The sequence below is a fragment of the Gymnodraco acuticeps genome, unplaced genomic scaffold (assembly GCF_902827175.1).
Source record: "Gymnodraco acuticeps unplaced genomic scaffold, fGymAcu1.1, whole genome shotgun sequence".
Lineage (NCBI taxonomy): Eukaryota > Metazoa > Chordata > Actinopteri > Perciformes > Bathydraconidae > Gymnodraco > Gymnodraco acuticeps.
Window position 1 is genome coordinate 1,597,036 of NW_022992336.1, and position 25,238 is coordinate 1,622,273.

The 25,238-nt window shown below is 40.2% G+C and overlaps 1 protein-coding gene across 1 annotated transcript in view; it reads right to left on the bottom strand.

Moving 5' to 3' along the window:
* Positions 1-25,238, bottom strand: part of cdkal1 (CDK5 regulatory subunit associated protein 1-like 1) — a 303,497-nt gene that overhangs the window by 70,340 nt on the left and 207,919 nt on the right. Inside the window, exon 12 of the mRNA XM_034208587.1 lies at positions 17,567-17,629. Coding sequence (XP_034064478.1) covers positions 17,567-17,629 — 63 coding nt within the window. The remainder of the gene's footprint in view (positions 1-17,566; positions 17,630-25,238) is intronic.

Sequence of the window (25,238 nt, forward strand, 5' to 3'; positions counted from 1 at the left end):
TGCTTTCATATTTACATGATGTGGTTACACTTTGTATGGATTGGCACTATTTATAAGTTTCGTTATTTAACGATATGTTGAGGGGAAAGTGTGGTATCACAAGCAGGCTATGTTGCTGTCACTGCCAGGGCAGTCACGTCCATAGTATAGTTGCTAAAAGGCTCATCCTTCATTCACTGCTGTAGAGTAGCCTATTCAGTAGGCTATTATTTGTTTAAGACTGAATAATACCTTTGAAGAACAATCATTAAACTAGTGTGTATATGGTCCAGGCTCTCGTCATCTCACGCCTAGACTACTGCAACTCCCTCCTGGCTGGTCTACCTGCATGTGCCATCCGACCTCTGCAGCTCATCCAGAATGCAGCGGCTCGTCTGGTCTTCAACCTTCCTAAATTCTCCCACACCACTCCGCTCCTCCGCTCCCTTCACTGGCTTCCGGTAACTGCTAGAATCCATTTCAAGACACTGGTACTTGCTTACCATGCTGCGAATGGATCTGGCCCTTCCTACATCCAGGACATGGTTAAACCGTACACCCCAGCGCGTGCACTACGCTCTGCATCAGCCAAACGACTCGTTGCGCCCTCGCTGCGAGGGGGACCCAAGTTCCCATCGGCGAAAACACGTGGGTTTGCTGTCCTGGCTCCAAGATGGTGGAATGAGCTCCCCATTGACATCAGGACGGCAGATAGCTTGCACATCTTCCGGCGCAAACTGAAAACTCATCTCTTTCGACTCCGCTTCGAGCGTTAGAACTATTAACGAAGCACTTTTATACTAATAAAGGACTGGCTTACCTAAAGCCAATGGAGTAGCACTTGAAATGTTTGGCTCTATGAAACCTGATGTACTTATATGACTCTGTTTTCTTCAAGGTTGTGTCTTCCTGGTCGAATGTACTTATTGTAAGTCGCTTTGGATAAAAGCGTCAGCTAAATGCAATGTAATGTAATATTACAATACAAAGGAATCTATCCTAGCATGCCATCAAGCATTAAAAAGTAGCGCTAGGCTAGTTGTACAGTACAGATGAGTTAACACGGAACAGTACCAAAAAAAACAAAGTACAGTCAACATGTCACATAATGAAATGTTAGTATATCCCAAAATTCAATGAAATATTAAATGAAATATTTATCAAAAACGCCACCTCATTTCTACTAGTACTAGCAGTTAAGTCATATCATACAGAAAAAGCCGACTAAGGATGGCTAACACGGTCAGGTTCAGCGGATAAAAACCAAAATAACAATAAAAACACATAATCAATCTAAATCCTGCTTGTTAGTTACCCAGCATCATTGATATTTAAGCTGCGAGCGATTCATTACTGAAATCTTACCTTCAAAGCTGACGAAGTCGCGCTAGCTAACTAGCAGGCAATGCTAGCTAAATTGGTTGTAACAACCAAGATAAAATATAGATAATTACGCTGTGCATATACAAATGAAGACCAGTATACGCATCATAAAGGGCCTCTGATACAATATAGACAGTTGACAATTCAAAAGAGTTCGATATTTCAGCAACTTACCTCTGGAACTAATCGACGCGCCGTAATGTAAGTGAATGAGGTCCAACGCCCAAATGACAATATTTTGAACTATTTCGATGTCCATACCCCGGAAGTAGGCGCCGCCATTTTTTACAACGGAGGTCTATGGGAGTGTCGTAACTCTTATCTCTCTAGGGCTCTGGTGCAACCTATAGTTGGCAGTACCAATAAGTAAATTGCTAAAAAAATCCTACAATCTAAATAAATGTGTAACTTAAAAAACCCAATCCTAGTGCAGACATACATAATGCAAATAATTCCTATATCTTTCTGAGCTCCTGGATGTGCGTGTGGTCGGGTGTGGTTAATTTGTGACTGTGGACTTGGCAGATGTGGAGTGAAAGTCAGACTGATATTATCAGCCTTAGGTGATTATGTTGGTTTCCCACACTGATAAAAATATAGATTGGTCTACTAAATGGGCACTAAACCTCTTTACCTTGAAAAGAATGACAAGGGCAGGGTTTAATAACTCGTCTTAATAACCTACTTTGAAGGAAGTTTGTCTGTGTAAAAAGTTGAGTTTTCAGGAAGAAAGAGAAAAATGGATACCTTACTGACAACCAACTTGCGGTGGTCTGCTTTTTTAAATAATGATGGGACTGAAAACAAGAAAGTTACTTGTGAATTGTCCCTTAAATGTCTTTAGGAAATAAAAAGAACAGGATGACACGATGGAAAAAAACAGCTCTAAAGACAGCTCTTATTGTTCAGTAAAGCTATATAGGCAAAAAACACGTTCAGCAAATGAATAGTGCCTTTAAGATATTAAGGTCATAAAGGTATTCAATGAAGGTAACTTGACAAAAGATAACTAAACTAAAAATATTTGTTTTAGATGGAGCAAGTCGATAACTTGTAAACTTACATTGGTCAAGATAAAGGCTGTGCAACTTCCACAAAAAATCAATAAGTAAACACAAGATTTCAAAGAGTGTTAACATGCAATTTCCAATGGAAGATAAGCTCGCCACAGCTTGTTAAATGAGAAGCTAAAATAGCTAACAAAGGGCCTGGTGTAGTTAGCATGAATCAAGGCAAAGTGAATTCATCCTGAAGACATTGGCTGAGTTAGTTCTCTGTATTGACAAAATGTGTGTGACTGTGAATGTGTGATACTGTGATAAGCTGTGATTTAAAATGGGAGGGGGGAATGCAATTGCCAATTTAAAACACACATAACTTTCACACACTAAATCATTATTGTTGGTACCTAGATATCACCATCTTTCCTTGGTGCCTTTGGACTGAACATAGCACAAAACCGAGAAATATAGATACCCACTTTGGGAGTAAAGAATAAAAGAAGGCATAAAGGCAAAGCAAGACAAGTTTAGCCTGTAGCCTGAACACATGCTTATCAAATTTCCATATAGAGTGTAGTGGATTTCGTTGAATCAGACTTTTAATATTTTCTAATGACAGGCTATGTTAGCAATCAGGCACAGACAAACAATTACTAGGAATGGTAAGCCTGCATAAATGCATACCTAAAAACATTTGTTTCCAACATTAGCATGCTCACACACAGTGAAGTTTAATGATAGTCGAAACACTTAAAAAACGTATACAATCAGGGTACCCGAACAAACAAAAAGACACAGTTCACAGAATCTGTATAATCAGCTGTGATGACGCTGAGCTGTGACGGTGAACTCCGTCTGCTTCAGAATGGCGTTCATTAATGATGACCCATGTTAATGGCCCAGGCAATCAGGGAGGAGCAATACTTTTACTTCAAAGCAATACTTTGAGTTAATACATTTGTGCAAGTAGGTCTAAGTTCCAAAAAAACACTTTTCTATGTTATTTAAAAACATATAAATGCTCAGTACATAGATAAGCAAATGACAGAGAAGGCTAGCGTAAATGTTAAAATAAGTGAAGTGACACTGATAGAAGAGTGTCAACTGAATATAAATACAGCTAGTGTTTCCAAGTTGTTTTTACATGTGTTTTTTTTAACTAAAAGGCAAAAACCAACGCAGGATGGCTAAATCTCCTCTGGTACCATAACCTGCTTTTGGTCCTTAAAAGAAAAAGTAATTGGAAACATTTTCACAACTCAATCAATAGCAGTTGCTCCCACTCCTCCTATTAGTAGAGCATGACATACTGAATCAAACCATGTGGTTGATTTACTTTAAAGGAAGAGAATCCACTTAGCCAGCCGAGCAGCTGCAGGATAAAGAAGGTAATACAAACACAACCACTCACCTTTCTGAATGAGGCTGGTAGAATTGGAGGCCTATTGACTGAATCAGGAAGCATTCACACTCCTGTCTAGGAAACCATTTAGCAACACAGGCTTAATACCCCTCCTTCACTCAGTTCTCTGTCCCTTTCTCCCTCTCCGTCCCCACACACACACTCCCTACTGCCACCCCTCCATTCAGATGTCAGTCAACGATGACTGAACAAAATAAGTTGCTGCAGACCCATGGTGTGTGTGTGTGTGTGTGTGTGTGTGTGTGTGTGTGTGTGTGTGTGTGTGTGTGTGTGTGTGTGTGTGAACTTGTCTGAATTGATGTGTGTGAATAACTCACAGGCTGATGCGTTTGGCCCAACAAATGGAAGCAATCAACAAGCCATTACAGCACAGACTGTGTCACTTTGAGAAGTGAGAGAGAGATGGGGTGAAACAGCAGATATTTCCTTGAGATTTATTATTAAAGGAGAACAAATTATTTCAAACAAGCATGCCAACTGAGCCATTTTTTTTAATCCCTTTTTTCTAGTTTTACTAAGTAAATTCGTACAACTTTTCTGAGGCTTGCAAAAAATACAACAACCATATTCTCACTTTTGTCATTATTTAGTTGCTATAAAGCCATATATAAAGATTTAGTTGAGCGTCTAGTGCTTTTTCAGCAACCTACATTCATAATGTAGGTTAAAGGGCCTTTTTCATGTCAGTTCTTACACTCTAATTTCCACTAGATATAAAACACACCAAAACGCACAATTTAGAGATTAGAGAATCAATCACATACCATAGTATATATTGAAGATGAAAGGGCCTTGGGTTTGTATGGGAGTGCCTGAAAGAAATTCAGCTCTCTAGTTTTGTATTCCTAAGGTTCAGCATTTGGTTTGTCATAACTGTATATCAATAGAAGTTAAGTATTTTAGAAAACATGACACCTTTTAAGAAATGTGTTGGCTCCAAAACGTTGAATCAAGGTGTGCGGAGAGGGATTTGGCAGTATAAAATGAATCGACAACATTTAAACCAAATATTATGATGGTCCAAACGTCAGCCATTCTCATGCTCAGCCTTCTTTAAAGGAATGGTATGCTCATGACACTCATTTTTAAATAATTATCATCCGATAAAACAGACCAGTCTCTGCCAGTCTCTCTTTTTTTTTTTTTAATCCAATGACATTATCAGTGATTTTAAACTGATTAATTACCGAAATAACATCAACACTGTGGGCGGCGCCTTTTTACCGGACGTGACGTAAACCATGCGTTTGGTATCGAGGACACGTTGATGTTCATGTTATTTACTGTAGTTACTCTCTTCAAATATGCCTCATTGTATCGCGAAACATTGCCACAATTCTGATAGGAACAATCCACGGAATGCTCGGTTCTATCTGTTGCCAAAAGGTAAGCGTAGGAAGTACGTTCGGAGGCAGTGGCTAGCGAAATGTGGCCGGCCCGAACCGAAAGATCCACAGGCGCATGTATGCAGCGAACATTTTAAGTTTCCGGACGACTACTCTGAGAGTATGATAAAACATAACATGGGATTTATTGAACAACCATTACTTAATGGAGATGCAGTACCATCGGTCTTTCTGGTGTCATCACCGACCAGGACACCAGTTCGGCCAGTTGAGAAATCGCCCTCTGCAAGTGTGAAGCGACGGAGGACCAGAAGTAGTGCTCGGAGTAAGAATAAGGTATGTTATGGCGCATTTCCATTGCAGCGGGTAGCCCCGTTTAAACGTCCTTTATCGTCCAGGCCAGGCCAGTTTTTGGTGGCCTTTCCATATAGCGTAGTACCGGCTAGTGGGTATTTCCCCCCAGTTTTTCCGGCCCCATAAAATCGTGGTTCTAGGGCCAGGGACAACGAGGCTGAGTATGCTAAACTAGAGAGGGAATCGCTAGCAAGGGTGGTACTACATGCATACATATCTAGTAATCAAAATCATTGTATCTACTAAGTAGTACAAAGTAGGCTCGAACCTGTATGGCTGAATTACCCCTTCCAATCTCTTCATATTGCTCAAAACTTCGCCATGTTTTCGTGTGTTTACAAAGTGAACGCATGAATGATGTCACGACCATCACGTGACTACTGAAAATGGGCAAAATGGCAGCGGCCTGACGGAATATACAGGTTTTGATAAAAAAGAGCTATAAAATCATTATTTACCGGGGAATATCGCTGATTTCTTCAGGGTATGGTTTAAACATAATGTTTCACTAAATACTGAAGTTTTGATTAATTATCTAATGAGTGGAGCATTCCTTTAAATGAATGTCCAAATAAAAAAATTACCACACAAAAACATTACACCAAAAAAGATGATGTTTATGTGTCCTGTATGTCTGTAGAACAAATACAATGTAGCTACAATGTGCTGTTGCATACACTAGACAAATAAAGAACCTGACAATATTTCAAAGGCAAATGTTTGTTTGGCACCAAATGGACTGAGTAATTATGGGGGCTCACAATGTGTTTGCATTTTTGTTGGACCGTACATCTGTATGTATTGTGTAACATTGACAGATTGAGAGCATGTATACATGGCTATCGTGCAGTACTGTACAGAAGCCAAAGAAAAACCATGTCTTCCGTGTCCATGTGTCAACCAGCATTGTCATGTGGGTGGAATATCAGTGTGTACACTCATACATACACTCATACCTCATTACATTTGTTCCAATTTATGTTGCCTTTGATCAAGAAGGGGCTGCATTTTACCCTTTACCCCAGGGGTGCCCAACCAGTCGATCACGATCAAGCATTCCTGGAGGCTGCCGACGCGCTTTTTGGGGACAGTAACAAATAACAGTAGCATTTCAACAGGTTTTGATATAATAAAAACTCAAGTTAGATACCGTTATTAATCAGCTGTAAGTTTTAGTTTGTTTGAACTTATTCATTATAATTATTGTACAAAATGGTATAAGAATGCAAATATTAAGATCTGTTCTGTTTAAATTGATTAAAGTCTATTATCAATTCAGGTTAAGAAACTAGTGTTGCTTGCATCCTATTTTAAAGGCATTTATTTTTATACTCTACTAAAATGCAACAAAAAAAGGGTTTGATTCTATTAATTTTGTCTTTTTTATTGCACTTTGGCAGCAGATTCCTGTGTAGCTTCAGATCTGAGTTGTCTTATTAGTAAGCCTAATTTATACTTTTGTAGCAACACTATTTTTATATAATGGCAAAGAAAGGGTTCAGAGTCTTTTCTTTTTTTCCTGTGTCATATGTGGCAGCACTGTTCAATGTTTCTTGAAAACATTACCCACTGTAGTGACGTGTGAATAAACTCCAACTCTGTATCAACAACACTGTTGTGTAGCTTCAGTTAAATACTTGTATGTGTGTAGATTAGAAAGAGGTAAGATAAAGGATCTGCAGTATTTTATGAAGTAGGCTATTAATCGTACAAAGGTCAGTTTTATACAGTACAAGTAGAAGTGTGTATTTACCTGGTAGTAGGCTGTCAGTAATGGCTACGCCTCTCTATTTGGACTGGTAGATCTCGGCAGACTGGCAACTTTAAAAGTAGCTCTCGGTTCAAAAAAGGTTGGGCACCCCTGATTTACCCTATAAATATCATAGCCATCTGAAGCCATGGAGGAAATACTTAGATGTAAAACCAAATACTTTTGTCTATAAACTTAGGAGCAGATAAAAACCTTTAAATAATATAGAAACTCATTAGGCAACAGACATGTTTTTTAAATAAAATACCGGAGATAAACGCCTGCAGATCCCAGGAAATTAATTGTTACTCCAATTTCATATTTAACAGAAAAAATAGGGCTTGAAAGTCAAAACAGATGGTAGTAGTTACTAAATTGCTGGCAAAAAGAAGTTGTACCAGAATGCTAGAGTGTTTTGGACTTGAGCAAGAGGCATTCCAATTTTGTAAGATCCATGTCTGTTCCACATCTACTTCATTTGATTATGTTTAGCTATATTACTTAGGTGAAATACATGTGGGGCAATATTATATCATTCTAGATTTAGCTATCCTTTAGGGATTAATTCTGTCTTGATGTTATATGATTTTTAAGTGGGGTCATTGGAACTTTGGAAAATAGAAATGTAATTTTAAACAGATTGATAATTCCTGTAAGATTAGTACATTTAAGTCAGAATTTCATATAATCTAGTAACAATATTTCTTTCCTGTATAAATCTGCTGCTTCTCATCACTTATCGACGAAAGTGTGTGCTTTTTCCCAGAGTAAGGTTTTTACAAAGCAAGAGCATTAGCAAAGAGAGAAAGAGATACAATGGAGTGATGTGCTGAGATACTGAGAGGGAGGATGTTTTGTCTGTGTCTAAAAATGCATTCTTAATTGCCATTCAAAACAACTGCAATAATAACATTTTCATGAATTGCAGAGTCCAGCATAATTGTCAAATTAGAGATGGCTGAATGGTTGTAGTTATCAGCATAAAAATAATGGCAACCTAATCAACCGCCTTTGAATGGTGGCAACAAAAGAACTCAACTAACAGTACTAAAGACTTTAAATACCTTCACATTCAAGACATTTCCAGACCATGTAAGAGCCACGCTGAACCTAAAGACTGCTAGAAAAAAGAATGGCTTTCACAGAATAGACTGAAAGAGACAGATAGGTGGAAAGACAAGTTAGGAGAGCATGGCGAGAAGATAAATCACCATAACCAACATTTCTGTCATATTTTTTTCCTACTACAATTCCCTGCCCTAAATAGTCAGTTAATTAACAGAAGAGGAGAGAAAACGCGTGAAAACCAAATGTCAAGTTCCACAAAGATGGAGGTTAGCTCTTCACAACAACGCAAAACAGCCGCTTAAAAAAAAAACTCATTCTACAAAATAAAAGTAATTAAAATTGCCAAAAGGGAAAGAAAGCTGAATACTAATTGCTCAGTTTAGCAAAGAGTGGAAAATAGGAAGAAAAAAAAGATCTGTTGGGGGGAGAGAGAATTGTTGGACTAATTAAAAAAAATGATAAATAATTATGTCAACTTTCACGAGCCAAACTGGGATTTCAGAATAACTGAAGGGGGGAAGCCTTTGATTTAACTACCTCAACATCTCCCTGTATTTACAACATTACGTTTACTCTCCCTCGCGGCCTGTGTGGCTGGGCAGGTGCAGCGGGCCATGTTGACAGCTTGTCCCTCCTCTCTTGCCGCGAGGAAAACTGTCACCCCCGTCATTCAGGCCTATGAACACAGCGTGGAGAATGTATGCATGTGTCTGTGTGTGCTCTTGGGAGACTGTGACAGTGTGGGGTAAGAGAAGACAGGGGAGAGAGGCTTTATTAGCTCTGCCAGAAACAGCTGAATGCACGGACACTCACACACACGTTTGCTGAGAATGACTAAAGCGGGATGGGACTTTCACAACCTCAACCCGAAAGGCCAGAGCCCTCAGGGAGCAAAACTTTAGACCAGATGACATGGTGATGCAGTAAAGGGACAGGAGACTCTGTGAGTGTGCAGTGTGTTATCTTTCCAACTACACACATGCACACGTTTGCACAGGCGAATAAACTGTTTTCACTCTACACAAACAAAGGAAAGCTTGCCAGTTGCAATGTCCAAATTCCTCTCATTGATGGATATAAACAATAATAATTAGTTGTAATGTGAACAGAGACAACAGGGGTGAGAGAAACAAGGCCTCAGACCGTTAAGTTACCAGCTTAAAATGATCGAATTAAATGGGGAATAGCCCTTCTGTGACTGCCTAAAACTCAGTTGTGATCAAGGGTTGAAAGTATTGGCTGTTCCATACTGTATGATCACATGTATAAATTAGGGCTGTCAAGTTAACGCAAAACTTTTTTAACGCCACTAATTATTTTAACGTGCGATTAACGCATGTGTATTTGTCCTCGGCCCGCCCCGTAGTTTCAGAGCCCAAAGGCTTGACATTGTTGTTGTTAGTTGGATGGAGGGAGATTCTAGCGAGAGATATGAATACAAAAAAAGGTGTTTTAAACAGCAAGCCAAGCTATAGCTTAAACCAGGGGTCGGAAACCCGCGGCCCACGGGCCGCATGCGGCCCTTTAAGCCCTCTGCTCTGGCTCCCTTGAGCTTAGACAAAAATAAGAAGGAAATAAAATAAAAGTATTTGTAGGACTATTTATATTTTGTTGCATGGTTGAAAATGTTTCGTATCTTGTATTTTGAAGTGATACTGTGACACATAAATAAAAAACAAAACGGTTTTAATTAGGTTAACTAAAATATGCGTCACATCCTGCTACGGTCCCGTGCGAGCGCCTTTTCTTGGAGGCGAATAACCTGACCCCCGGCTCGATGAGCGAACTATGGATACATCAAAGAATCTCGTGCCCTCATTGGTCATGTGCGCGTTCGTGTGTGTTGGAGGAGGGACGAGGCATATTTTTTCCGGTTGTGTACTTTTAAATTCTAGCGCACTCGAGCTGGTTTCTCCATTCTTACCTACCCTACCTTTAACTCTTTTTAGGGTGCAGCTATATGTTTTATTTATTTCAAAGTGGGCCCATTTTAATAATATTTCTTTTTCCTTCAAATGTGCAGAGGACTCTCCAAGTGCTGTGTTTAATTTATTTTAAAGTAGGCCTGTGTATTATTTTTAATTCTCCTTATAAGAGTTCTTTGTTTCTTATTAGGTTAACAGTTTTATATCATGTAATAAATAGCCTAATAAATGCAAAAAAACTGTAGTTTTTGTCTGATATAACAATAAAAAACTATGAAATATGTTTTGCTGCTCCAGACAAAAAAACGTTTTGGAAAAAGGAGCAAAATGGCTCTTTTGGTCAAAAAGGTTGCAGACCCCTGGCTTAAACAAATATGTTTAAGTGAAGAAGGCAGATCTGGGAGAAGTATATTCTTAGTCAATTGTAATTTGATCCGTTTTTCAGGTGACTGATTGATGTTAAAGATTTCTTACTCTTAAACCCAAACAGAAATCATGAACTAGAGTGGTACCAAATGCATTTATTTGGGCCTCAAACTCTGTCTCGGGACCAAAATAGGATGCAGGCCAGTACATGTCAAAACTTTACCAGCGCTGTTTTAAGGGTGAGGCAGCACCACTCAACTGGGACACAGGAAGCAAAAAAAACAAGCATGAACCTGTACTCCAAAACAAAACACAAGGCTCCAACATGGCTCAGTGCATTACACAGTCAAGGCCTTAGAGAGTCTGAGAGTGTCTGAGTGTGTGTATGTATGTGTGTCCGGTGCGGGGCATTGGCCCTAGACAAAGTGCTCCGCCAGCTTTCTGCCCACTGGTCTTTTCATTGCTGACGGATGGGACTTGTTCAGCACCATCTGGCTATAGAATATTTCACATTAATCATTAGGAACACACACACACACACACACACACACACACACACACACACACACACACACACACACACACACACACACACACACACACACACACACACACACACACACACACACACACACACACACACACACACACACACACACACACACACACACACACACACACACACACACACACACACACACACACTTTTGTCTCAGTAAACATACACTCCCCAGATGAGTATAATTGTCTACATGTAAATTAACACAAAAGACAACATCTACCTCAGACATATTTATAGTTACAGTGCTGTTTAATTTGCATAGGCAAAGAGAACAAAAAAGGCAATGGGACCAAAAGAAAGAAAAATGATTCTAATTGACAGGTAATTTCAATTGCGCTTCAGCTAGCCATTTTCCACATTTGTGATTCAGAGCTAGCCACGGGAGATTAGAAAACAAGCATGGTTAAAAAAAAAAAACTCAACAATGATTCCATTTAAAAACATTGTTTCATTTGGTTGGTAGCCTGGAGCTATGGAACAATAAAGCCACACTAACCCAGCACACCCTCCCTGACTCAGTCTTTATTAATGACCTTTTTCATACCTATAGGAGGACACGTAGTAACAATAAAGGATTTAAGACACCAAGGGGAAAGGTAAAGAGAAGGGACGGGGAGAGGAGAGGAGAGAGTATGCGCGATAGAGCGGCGAGCTATAGCGAGAGAGAGAGAGCGAGATAGATAGCTGAGAGAGAGGATAGCATGCTCGCGAGCTAGATATCGAGCTACTTCTAGCGCGCTCTCTCTCTCTCGTCTCGTCTCGCTATAGCGATCTCTCTATCTCTATCTCTCTTCTAATATACTCTCTCTCTCTCGCGTCTCTCGATAGTTTACGTGGCACACACACAGCAGATGGGGCATGTTAGTAAACACATTATATCCTTACATAAACCGTAAGCTGAAAGGCCAGACACCCAAGGGAATTTAATGTAAAATGAGGAACATTATCAGACTTCATTTATTTCTATCTAACGGCTATATGGGCTTAATACAAGCTGATTTGCCTCAACATTTCCACGGTGTGTGGACATGGGCAAGGACAGCCAGAAACGAGACTGATCTGGGAGAAAACATGCTTGACATTAGATTTATTATCATTAAATCATATCTCACGGCTATCTGGGTATGTAATGCAAGGGGATTTATTTGCACATCTACACAATCTATGGAAAAAGGACCTCGAGGAGCATTGCAGTAAGTTGTGCTGCATGGAAGATTTACAAGAAACTTGCTTGACATGTTAGACATATTTATGTATGAAGGCTAACAGATACCATATAATAGGGCAGGATTAGTTTTGACACATTTCATCCACAAAATATAGGGAAATAGGCAAGGTTATCAGAAGGTTAGATGGCAATTTACCCTGCTGGGGATTAAAAACATATGATGTTGTGTATCAGTCATAAATGTGGCATATCAATGCAGTGGAATTATTTGTGTCAGTAGCAATTATATTAGTAACTTTATTTGTATTTTATATTACAACATAAACTGTTGTCAAGCATGTTCTCTACAGTATGAAAACAAGACAGAATGTTCCTTTAATAAGGACAAGATGTGTAAATATGTATTGAGAGTACAGTCAGAAGGTTTGGGGCTGTGACTGCAGCCATGTTTCATCTTTAGCCTTCAACTTTGAAATGGACAGGGGCTTCATCCCGAGGATCTCAAACTTCACACCAGCTCAGAGTGATGTTAGTAGTCTAAGAACTGTGAGAGACACAGTGCCTTTTAAGTGTTACTTTCATACAAAACCCGTCTTCTTAGAATGAAACACTCACCCCCCTTTATGCTCTTTATTTTTTACACACATACATATACGCATGAACTTTGAGCAAGTGGATTTTAGAAGTGGTTTGTAATGGGCAACACATTCAGGGACATAATCTAGCCTTTACCTTAAAACTCTAACTTGCAATTGGGAGTGGTAACTATGGCTGTGCAATTAATCTTATTTAATCTCGACTACAATTTTGGCTTGCAACGATTATGAAAACAACGTAATCGAAATAAAACGATTATTTTTGCTGCATTCCCTTTCTAAAGCCCCTGTGTCACACTGTCCCGAAATTGACACCAGATGGACACACGATAAAGGAAATGTTCAAATTCGGCTTTGATCGTAGCAACATCGGGCCATTCGTGAGGGCATCTTAAGCCATCGTATGACCGCCGGTGGAGTTTCTCAGGCTCCGGCAGCAACTTCGTGAGCGGTGGAAAAATCTTTGGCATGCCAACAAATTGCTGAAGGACCTTTTGAAGGTTCATTTTTTCGTGTTGAATTTGTGGGTCCATTTTGCCCTTCGTAAGGCCATCGTGAGGGCATCTTGTCAAATCCTGTCATCTTCGTCTTTACTTCGTGTGATCATCGGTGCCATACGAAGGAAACAAGAAGCTGCCCGATTGTTTATGCTGTTGACAGGAAGATGTTGTTGCTATGGAAACAACATGATGGAGATAAGTAATATCTTCTAATCTACATATAAAGACAGAGAAAGTAAAGAAGTTTACATGTTAGCACCCCCCGAAGAGGCACAAGCTCTTACGTTGAGGTCTGGATACATTCTAAATCATCAGTAAGGTCTACGACCATATTTTTTGTGTGTGGCTCGGCTGCCATCGTGTGGCCTTCTGTAGGCATCGTATTTGCTTCGGCTGTTGACCAAGTTCGGGGCCATCTTCGTGTGAAATTCACAATTCCATATGCGTGTGTCCATCTGGTGTCAATTTCGGGACATGTGTGACAGGGGCTTTAATGATGCTCTCAACTTGTCTTGCGTTATATATCCTGACGCGCGTGCACTTTTTGCCCCTCCCTAAAAGCCCCTCTCGGCCAGGTTGTGTTGTGACTTGCAGTCTGTTTAATAAATCCATATAAACACGTTACAAGGGAAGCTTTAGTTGCTGTGTATTTATTCTCCGGTCTCTAGCGTACAGAGTCAGTCAAACTTTTACTGACTCGTCAAGCCGGAGCCTCTTAGCTCGCTACTTCCTTTTTCGGATAAGGGATTACCAAAATAAGAGTACTGCGTGTGTAGCAGTATAATTAAACCATTACAGGTATATGTTTAGTAGGTTGTGGAAATGCCGCTCCAAAATATTTGTTGATCTTCTTTATTGGTATTTATTATTTTTGATATTATTTATTAAATGTAGATATACATTTATAATTAGATTTTTTTATTGGTTTTTCAGTTGAATTATACTTAAAGTTAAGGGTAATCAACTGTTAAAAACATAATGTTCAAATTATTATTATTTTTTTTTAAGTTCAATAAATTGACGTTTTCAAAGTCAATGAATAATCGTATTTAATAATCGTGATATCAATATTGGCCAAAACTAATCGTGATTATGATTTTTGCCATAATCGAGCAGCCCTAGTGGTAACCAATCAAAGCCTTTATGAATCAGCATGGTGACAAAAAAACACACGCAAACCAGTGATCACAACAAAGTTTGTTGGTTGGGGAAGCTCAGCAAAGCACGCTCGGTGCACTTTCCCAGAGTTGGTTTAGCAATTCCTCTGGGAATCATACTTGAGGAGAGAGCATGTTCACAAATACTACAGTAAGTATCTGATTTGATGCAAACTGGTCAATGTACTATAAATATATTCTCCGGTAACTTTGATCTATTCCTTGTTTGTGAGCGTAGGCATTAACTTATGTGCATCTGTGTTTCATGTGCAATACTATTACATGTGCATGTGTGTGTGTATGTGTGTGCGTGTGTGTTTACTTCCAAGAGTGGGAGGCAGAGGTCCTGCCAGTTGAAACGTGATCACTCTCATATCCTTTTAATTAGAGTGTAACATATAACCCACAGCAGCCTCCTCCACCCAGAGGTATAAACTCTGCAAAAGAGACTTGACCAAGCTAAAACTTTGCTTAATGGACAGTGTGACAAATGATAGGTGTGCTTCAATCAACATCTTGTTAACAACAGTCAACTCTGCAGTAGAAGCATTTTTTCTACACTAACCTGCTTTTCATCAAATCCGGAAAGGAAAGTAAGACACTGCTTTTCACACCACTGCTCAGACATTGGGCCAAAACACATCACTCACCATTGTTATTTACAAAGCAAAAAAGTAAGAGGGAAATATTTTTAGACGTGGGTAGCCATATGCAAAGACACATGATCCCCTAGTCTAATATGTCAAAATATAATTTTTCTTTGCATGACGGTAAGTAACGTGGTGACAGCTGTTGTCATGAGCTTGTCACTTTCGGAAGGACATCTTTATATAAGAACTCACCCACACATTGCTGTCAAAAGGGTCTCATCATCATAAGAATGCCTGAAGAGAGGCATGTTCAGTCTGCTGTCAGATTTTAACCCTCATACAGTATGAGCTCATACACACACACATATATATATATCAGGGTTTCCGTTAGCCGGTAACTACCTGTTTTTAGCTGGTAAACATTATTAAAAACCGGTAAATTCAAAACCTGCCGTTCAAAATGTCCGGTAATAATTAGGGATGCTCCGATCGAATGGCCGCCGATCATTATAGGCCGATATACCTCTTAATAGTTTGATCGGTGCACTCTATTAAGGCCGATCAGGAGAGCTGGATCTGATCGAGATGGACATAAACGCGAGTGAAGTGTAACCGGACGCAAGAGATCAGATCAGCTGCTGAGTCTGACGGAGACACGCAGCTCTGCATGATCACCTGAAGCCCCGCCCACTGTTTAGCGAGCTGCATGAGAAACTGAAGGGCTGTCGAGAGAGAGAGGGAGGGGAGGGGAAAAGAGAGGATCCGTTTATCCCGTTTATTATCCAAAGTTAATGTATAACTTTTGAATAATGTACTTTATCTACTATAAAATAGTTTGTTTGAATGTAATAATTATGTTGTTTGTTGTTTGGGGAAGCGCATCATTTATCGAAAAGTGAATCTGAAACTTTTCGATCTGTTATGATTATAACTGAAGCAATATAAAAATGAGCCCCATTAACTGAGTTTTTTAAACATCAGCATATCCGGTCATAGTCCGGTAATTACCTGCTAACGGAAACTCTGCTACACCATTCTTATTATTATTATTGAAACATGACCGGTAAGTTTCAAATTTGGTCCGGTAAAATAAATTATTCCGGACATTTGACCGGCGAGAAAAAATCCTAGCGGAAACCCTGATATATATATATATTAGGGATGCACGATAATTATCGGCCCGATAATTATCGGTCCGATATTAGGAATTATGACGTCATCCCGATAAACCCGATACCAGTATTAATAGCCCCGATAATATACAATATATTTTTTGGGTAAAAAAAAAAGAAAAAAATACTGCGGTGTGGGTGGATTGGGATGAGGGGCGCTTGTTTTTCACTCGGCTCCTCCCGTTTTGCCAGTACTGTGATATTAGTGGTTTAGGAAGAGGGGAGTTCTTCACAAATCCAGCGCTCCCTAACTCATGCCTGGCTGTGACGTAAATGGTGTGCGGCCGTGAAGCCAGGACAGTAAACAAACATGTCGTCGGTGGTCATGGGCGTTGGAGCTATGTGCAACTCAAGGCATATGCTCGAACCGGAGCTGCCTGGACGCTGCAATCATGTGCGCACTATCCGTGCTGAGTGTGCTGACTTTTCGTACAATGTCCCACTGTCTGGCTTCCTGCATAAAGTCAAGTGCTCGGCGCAGTTGTGGCGAAATGTCGCTCCTCTGTTTTCATTTAAACAGCTCCTTATATCCGTTAGCGCAGCTAGCTAGCACCAGATGCTAACAACAACAATGCACGTAAGGTCTCTCTCTCGCTCGCTCGGGCCACACATACACACACCCTCCCGGTCCTCCAGATGGCCAGTCGCTGCCTGCCGGTGAGCGTGGAAGTGTGGTCTGCCACAAGCGGGCGGCAGGAGCGGGGCTGTCAGCATCAGCTTGTAGATGGTATTTTAAACTCGATGCGCTCTGAAACTACGGGGCGGCCAAGGAAAAAAAATACACATGCGTTAAAATAATTAGTGGCGTAACATTTTTTTTATTATCGGTATCGGTCTTGAGAAGCAGGAAGTTATCGGTATCGGTTTCAAAAAACCAATATCGTGCATCCCTAATATATATAGATTCATTTTTGACTTCAGAATTCAATCTCTCTCTCTCACACACACACATTTTCACAATGTAATCAGTGACAAACACTTGAGCTGTCCTCATCCACTAGATTGCAGACAAGAGGTGTCCGTCTTGAAGAGACAACAAACTCATCACAGCTATAAATACAATATGATGATGGTGACCTACAACTCCTTCGAAGTCAAGTGAAGGCTTTTGCTCAAGAGGTGAAGGAGGCTGAATACTTAAAGCTCCCCCCATTAACAAATGAACAAATGCAAGAAAACGTTTGAAGAGCCAAACTGAGGAAGGCAGATACTGAAACATGTCTTACCTCGTGGTCGTAGGGGTTGTAAGAGTGGAAGAGTTGAGACAGCTCTTTAGTCCTCTGCTTTTTCTGTTGACAACAAAGAGAGAAAAAGAAATGTAATAAATACAAAAACATATAATGTATATATATTACAGTTTAAAGAACAATGTAAAAAGCTGGTGCATGATGTAGATGAAGTATAAAGACAAATACCCAAATCCCATTCATCTAGATTGGGAAAGTATTCCATTCATACTATAAGTGATGACACAATCTGCTCGGCATTGTGACTTCTTGGCTTACTTGTTTGTATGGACTTGAAGCCAAAATCAGACCCTGTACATAACACTTGACCTGAGTAGTTGTTTTAGTATCAGAAATGTTGTAACATCAAGATATATTTAGTAATCCTCCCTAAAAAGGTAATTCATTCACAGCATTCATTCAGTATGGCTACACTATCTAATTTAAATGTATTCTGTATTGCACGGTGGAGCATGGGAGAAAACGAATAACCTGTCAGAGATCTTGATCAGAATTTAAATAGTTATATATCTATTTTTTCCGAACATTTTCCTATCATCACTGATGAAAATACTTAAACAAACTCATCAGCAATTGTTGACGAGGATTAAGCCTTTTTTAGTAGCTATAAATCAGCTATTTTGTTGCTTGGCATTTCCTCTTTCATGTCTTGCAGATATGATTAATAAATAAACAATACATAGTTATACATATGGACACACCACAGTTTTTAGGTAACTTAAACAGAAGGGGAAAAAATCATTATTGCTGAGAATAATGCCTACAAGTATTCATTAAATCTATCAAATATGGAAGCGCAGAGGGAAAAAAATGTATATGCCACCAGCTGTGTCAGAATATATTTATAGTTTTCTCCTTTGACTCCCGCTCAAAGTCTGGCCTTACCTTGCGTTGTCCTCTTAATTGTGTAATGAGATGCACAAGCGTGAGACCTGACTGTTTGATGTGTGGCGTTGTTAATGCAATCAGTTACATGAGGCCGATGCAGTTACCAAAGAGAGTGCTAATTAGCTCGCTGATTAGGCCATGTTGTCTTCTAAGGGGGATAGGATATAATGTATACGCTACTGTAGCTAAGGGACTGTGCATTCATTGCTATGCTCTATTCTCTCCCTCCCTTCCTCTTTTCAGTTGTATGCAAAGGGCGGCATTCAATGTACTCAGGCCAGATCTGTACATATGGAGCAGACAATCTACAAGTCGCTCTGCTATCACACTCAGGCATCATTATAGCTTGGACAGTCAAATGCAGCGAGAGGATGTTAAAAAAGAAAAGGATGGAAACATCTATTAATACATAGAGGCGTGTGGCCAAGCTGGAAAAAGATGGACATAGTTTCAAAAGTTACCGTGAAATTACACGACAGGCTGTGCTAATGTCGTTATCAACAGTAAAAGTGGAAAGGATAAGTTAGTTAGTGCAGAGAACGCAGCTGCACGTCTTCTAACTGGCCATAAAAAGCGTTGACCACATCACCCCCAATTCTAGCCTCATTGCACTGGCTTCCAGTTCGGTTCAGAATAGATTTTAAAATCCTTTTATTTGTTTTCAAAAACCCTAAATGGGCTGGCTCCGGCCTATGTAGCCGAACTCCTCCATCGCTACACCCCCGGCAGAGCCTTAAAGAGCCTGTGACAGCCTCCCAACAACTGTTGTGCAATGAAATATGGGCTACTAGTCATCTCGAACCGTCAGTTTAAAAAAAGAAGTTGAGATACCGTTCCGATAAATATCAATAATTTCGAACATCGCGGGGAAATTCCTTCGACTCATTTTGAAGTTTTGGGGGAAGCCGGAAGTGACGTCTATGCGGGAACGCTTCACTGTGCGGCGAAGAGAGCCAAAACACGGACAAAGTGTGTTGTCATGCGTAGAAATGGTGAATTACTGAGTTTAGGCACGTTAATAACGTTTTAATGAAGTTGACTACAGTATATTCATATTTGTCAGTGCTTTCATGTCAATTCGGTGAACATAAACATACATGATCGTGGTGAAGATGATGATTAAATTAGGATAAAAAATCGGTAGTGAGAGCTGCTGAATTTCCTCCCGTCGGATGTGATATAAAACAAATCGATTATTTTTGTAGTTGTAAACTCAAGTGGATTAAACTACATTTATTAGTGCTTTCATGTCAATTCGGCGAACATATGATACATTAAATGATCGTGAGGAGGATGATTTAAAAATCGTTTGTTTGTGCCGGTCTGCATTTCCTGATGAGAAAACAAACCGATGCTTTTTGTAGTTGTAGTACACCAACATGGATTAACGTGTGTTTTTTTTACCACAATGTTGGGGAAAATTAATGGATAAAATGCTACGGATTATTATTATTATTATTATTATTGTTATTCCTACTCCGATCGGGACACTAGGTTCCACCGTTTCCCCGCAGCGAGGCTCCCCCCGTTGACAGTTTACGTGGGCTGGGCTAGGTGCAGTGGCGGACTGGCCATCGGAGCTGGTACCGAAGTGGGCCGGTCAGATAAGTCACTAGCAATCCCCCACTCCCCCCGTTGACAATTTTACTAGCGGTACCGAAGTGGGCCGGTCGAGAGTCCCGGGATGATTTTAGTCCCAGTCCACCACTGGCTACATGACCGTATGATCGCCCTATATTGATGCACCTAATTCCTAAACTTCTAACAGATACAACATAAACCGATCCTTTAGCCTCATATTGAGCTCTCAGACACGTTCAAAATTAAACTCTCATCGCTGTCTGAGCTTGCTGCTGTGTGCGCCATCGTGCGTTTACATTGCAGATGCTGGGATCCTGAACGGTGCAGCTGGAGCGCTGTGCCCGCAATGACGTCACCACCTCATTTGGCGGGACTTGAAGAATCCCCCGAGAAGATCCAGAAAAATGGTCAACATTGAAGGGCAGAGATTAATGGTTATCAAAGTACAAATATCCAAAATCAGTTCAGTAACGATTTTCAAGGGGACAATATTTACTCAAATTGATGGGTTTGGATGATGGGGGAAACTCGTGTCACAGGCTCTTTAAGGTCGGCTGATCAGCTGTTGTTGATAGTGCCTGAGACCATGCTAAAAACCAGAGGGTACCGAGCATTCGCAGCAGCGGGCCCCAGGCTCTGGAATATTTTGCCCTTCCATGTGAGGTCGGCCCAGACCCTGGGGTTTTTTAAATCAACACTTAAAACTCACTTTTTCTCTCTGGCCTTTTAGGCTTCTCTTATCAAGAATAACTTTTACCCAAGACCTTTTCCCTCTCTAACCTCTCGAGTTTTATTAGAGGGAAACGGTTTGTAGAGTGGCTTAGACAGGCCGGGAGTGTTACAATTCGTAGACACAGCGTACCGCCCTATCTCTCATCAATTTCCAACTAAGGCTCCAGTGGGGACCTTGTTCCCTGAGTGTGCCTCTCCACCTATGTTTCTTACTCTCTTACTTGCTACCCTTTGCCCTTAACTGATTCTAAGGGAGTGCTTGTTCTTCCGTCTGTCTGTCTGTGTATTCTCTTGTTCCGATTAACCCAGCCACATTTTTTCTTGTTTTGTGTCTATATCTACGCCGGGATCCGGAGTCGAGGCTGATCCTGCTGTAGTCCTGTGTCTTGGATCCTCTATCCTGAGTTCTGGATTAAGTCGTGGACTTCGGGTCGTGGCTGAACCTGTCTCTGCGGTCCTGCTGCTTCCCTGATGGCTCCCACAGGATTGTAGTTGACATCTTCGTAGATTCATTTTCTTATTACAGACACATGCATTTCCTAACATTTGGACTACCTATGTTGTAAATGTATTATCTCTTCGATTTACACACGGCATCTATTGCACGTCTGTCCGTCCTGGGAGAGGGATCCCTCCTCTGTTGCTCTCCCTGAGGTTTCTCCCATTTTTTCCCTTAAACTGTGGGTTTTTCTCTGGAAGTTTTTCCTTGTACGATGTGAGGGTCTAAGGATAGAGGGTGTCGTTTTTCTCATACTGATATTCTGAACAATCTGTGCTGTTGTATTTGCTGTAAAGTGTCTCTACTGTAGGCTATTTTTTTTTTATATGTACAGCACTTTGGCTCGACCAAAAATTGTTTATAAATGTGCTATATAAATAAAACTTGATTTGATTTGATAAGGTACAAAAACAAGTGCCACAGAGCAGCGGGTAAGAGAATAACAAATAAATAAATAATAATGGAGAAACATGAGGAAAAGACAGTAAAAAACGTATCGGTGTAGAAGTATGTAATGGTGGAGAGTAGACTCTTTGCCATCGGCCAACTTCCACTTTGACTTTCTCAGTTGTTCTTCGTCTCTAGTAGTGAGAACACACTTCTCATCACTCCTCACCCTCCTCTCTATTCCCTCCGTCTGTGTACCGCTTCACATTTTTTTCTTCCCCCCCTTTTCTACGCATCTTACTCTTCTCTGTTCAACCAGGGCCCTTGTGATCCACACAATCCTGTAATCATCGGCCCTGTCCGTCTACCATCCTCTTCTTGTTTTCACCTGATTCCCTCTTGCTCTCTCTGCCAAAAGGCTCTCCAGAATCTCAAAATCCTCTTTTCTTTCATTTTCTTTGCCTTTCCGCTTATCCCTCCGGGCTCTGCCTCTCCCTCGCTCCCTGTGCTTCTCTCCGGTGAGGGAAAACTCTCACTAATCATTCTCCACTCTCTCACCCATCCTCCCCCTTATAAGTATGTCCCTCCACATTCTCTCTCTGCCTGGAGCACCTTAGGTGAGAGAATCTCTCTTATCACTGCTCCTCAACACCATTCTCTTCCTCCTTCCATCCCTTCATCACTCTCACCATCATCCAGTATACTTTGATGCTCAACTGTGTGTGTGTGTGTGTGTGTGTGTGTGTGTGTGTGTGTGTGTGTGTGTGTGTGTGTGTGTGTGTGTGTGTGTGTGTGTGTGTGTGTGTGTGTGTGTGTGTGTGTGCATATGTGTGTTACTGTAAGGCAGAACTACAGGAAATATTTTTTCAGGCACCAATGAGCTCCCAGTAGAATTTAGCCATCACACACACATACACGCACGCCTACAAAAACACACACACTACAGGCACACTCACCAATGTTGGCTCCCACACTGACTCACACAAACACATGCTGTACAAAAAGAAAAAATGTGTGAAAACATGCCGGATACAAGGTAATATCAATGCCGATGTGAAAATAGGAGCAACAGATTCAATTTAAAAAAAGAAGACCGATAGAACAAAAGATTAAAAAGGATAACACACGATGGTGAGAGACGGGAACATAGCAGGACTGAATGAAAGAGGAAGTGATGTGGCCACCTTTCTACATGGAGGTTAAGAGGTGGACATTTGTAATGGAAAAAGGTGGCTAGGTAGAAGTGAAATGAAAGGTTTTCATCTACAAAACACCACCCATGCACCTGTGGAATTAATCAGAAGCCAGTGGCAGAAGCCTCCACTGGACGACAGAGATGTGTACGTTATTACAGTTTGAACAGCTTTTTCCTTCAATTGATTGCATACACCTGGATTACTGTAGTTAAAACTATATAAATAATCCCTTTGTCGCACATACAAAGCACGGAATTGGTCAATGAACTTTCACTTTTCATACAATATTTCCATTAAAAAAAGAATACTACATTAAAACAAAAAGCATAATTTTTATAATTTGAATAAACAAATCCAAGCTGCCACAAATAAAGACCTATCAAAAACATTGCAGCACTTAAGTTATCTAAAACACCCTGTTAAAGGTAAATTGTTCAGGTATTCATGACACCAGTGAGTCTGTGTTTTCTTTCCTATTCCATTTTATTTTAAAATGAAAGAGCTTTATTAGCTTGCTGCATAATAAAGTATATGTATACAGGTATGAATGTGTGAGCGTGCATGAGCATGTGGTTAATCAACCAGAAAAGTTAATCTAGCATGCCATTGGGGTTGTGTTAGTGACATCCCAGAAATTCAGAGCCACTATGTGTGTGAGTGTGTGTGTGTGTTTGTACATGGAACTGTCACTGCGGTGATGATGAACGATGGTTGTTACCATTACGTCCATCTGTTGTTGCCACCAGAGACGGATGCTGCGTCTAACGGGAAGTGACATTACATAGATGTGTACACTTGTATTCAGACGCAGACTCCAAACACATGCAGGAGCGGTGAACACAGGAGCACACACTCTGCTGCCAACAACACGCATAAACTCACAGGCTTCATTAAAACACTGCTGTTCAACATAAATCTTTTTTTTGTAAAAATATTGGCACAACGCTACAGTTTTAGGCAAAATATGCAATTCTTCGGTGCAATTATCCTGACCTAATGAATGGATACAATTATTTACTAGAAACTTTTTAAAAGTAATATGTTGGTCAAAATAACCAGCAAATAAAAACCAACGGACTAAAAAGAATCAAAACTGTCCAACTCAGGGTCAGCGCTCAGGGTCAGCGCTCAGGGTCAGCGCTCAGGGTCAGCGCTCAGGGTCATGGTCCTGTGTCTAAGTGTGTAATGGTTTAGGCTGATTTTAATGTTCTTATCTTTGTTTTATCTGTATTTTACTTTGTTTGAATTCTTCTACAGTATATCATTGTTTGACTTTGTTTACTTTATCTGACTCCTGCCCTCAATGATCTCTCTGACATTAAAATAAATAAATGTACTGAATTATAAGATGAGATGCCAAGGCACTTTCAAATGGATCCAAAATGTGTTTTATATTACATAGTTATTTGTGTATGCCAACACAACCAGGAAGGTCATGCTATTGGTTTAATGTTAGCGTATTTGAGATAAAATGCTTAATGCATGACTCCCTGACACGAGACATTGAATTGTGTGTGTTTGTGGTTTTGAGTGTGTCTATATGAGCCGGTACATGTATGTCAGTATGAGTTGAGTGGGAATGTGTTATGGGGCAAGGTAACAGTGATCTTGCCTTAGACTGCACTGTAAGAGCTTCTGGTTCACCAATATGTGCCCGTTTGTCTTTCCCTAATGACAGACAGATGTTAGTGCTATAGAGCCTACGCCCACGGCGTGTATGTGTGTTGTATTCCTAAAAAAAAGAAACCTTAGGCACAACCTGTGTGTGGTTTTGCCTCTCAGCAAAGTATTAACACTTCCTAAAGCATCACAATGAGTGGTGACCTTTTCTCTCTCTACATAGGACACATGATTATAACATGTTCCAGATATATTAGCTTGTGTTAGATCTGCTACATGTACTGTTCAAGGTTCACATAAGCCATACACTGGTTATTGGTAATCTATTAAGATTTAAAAAAAATATATATATATATATATGTATGTATGTATGTATATTTTATGTGTGCATTGTAACAACTATTTCCTATCTGCAGCATCAACTGAATTCTCCCTTAGGGAACAGTCTGTCTTTATACAATCTACACTAATTGACTTTTTTGATTCTGATTCCCAATGGTTATCTTTGTTTTTGTACATCCAGCACAACATTATTACTGTCCATCCCTACTGGTGACCTATTGAGGTTGCATTCATTTGAATGTGGCAAGCAAAAACTGTGATCATTAAAATGCAATGTGTTATCCCTTCTTTTATTAGTGAAATAGGTCCTCATTAATCACCTGCAGACATACCTGCCCCAGACAGAAACTTAACCATTAACTTAACCTTAATACATGTTCTACTGCCTTTAGTGGAGTGTTATTAT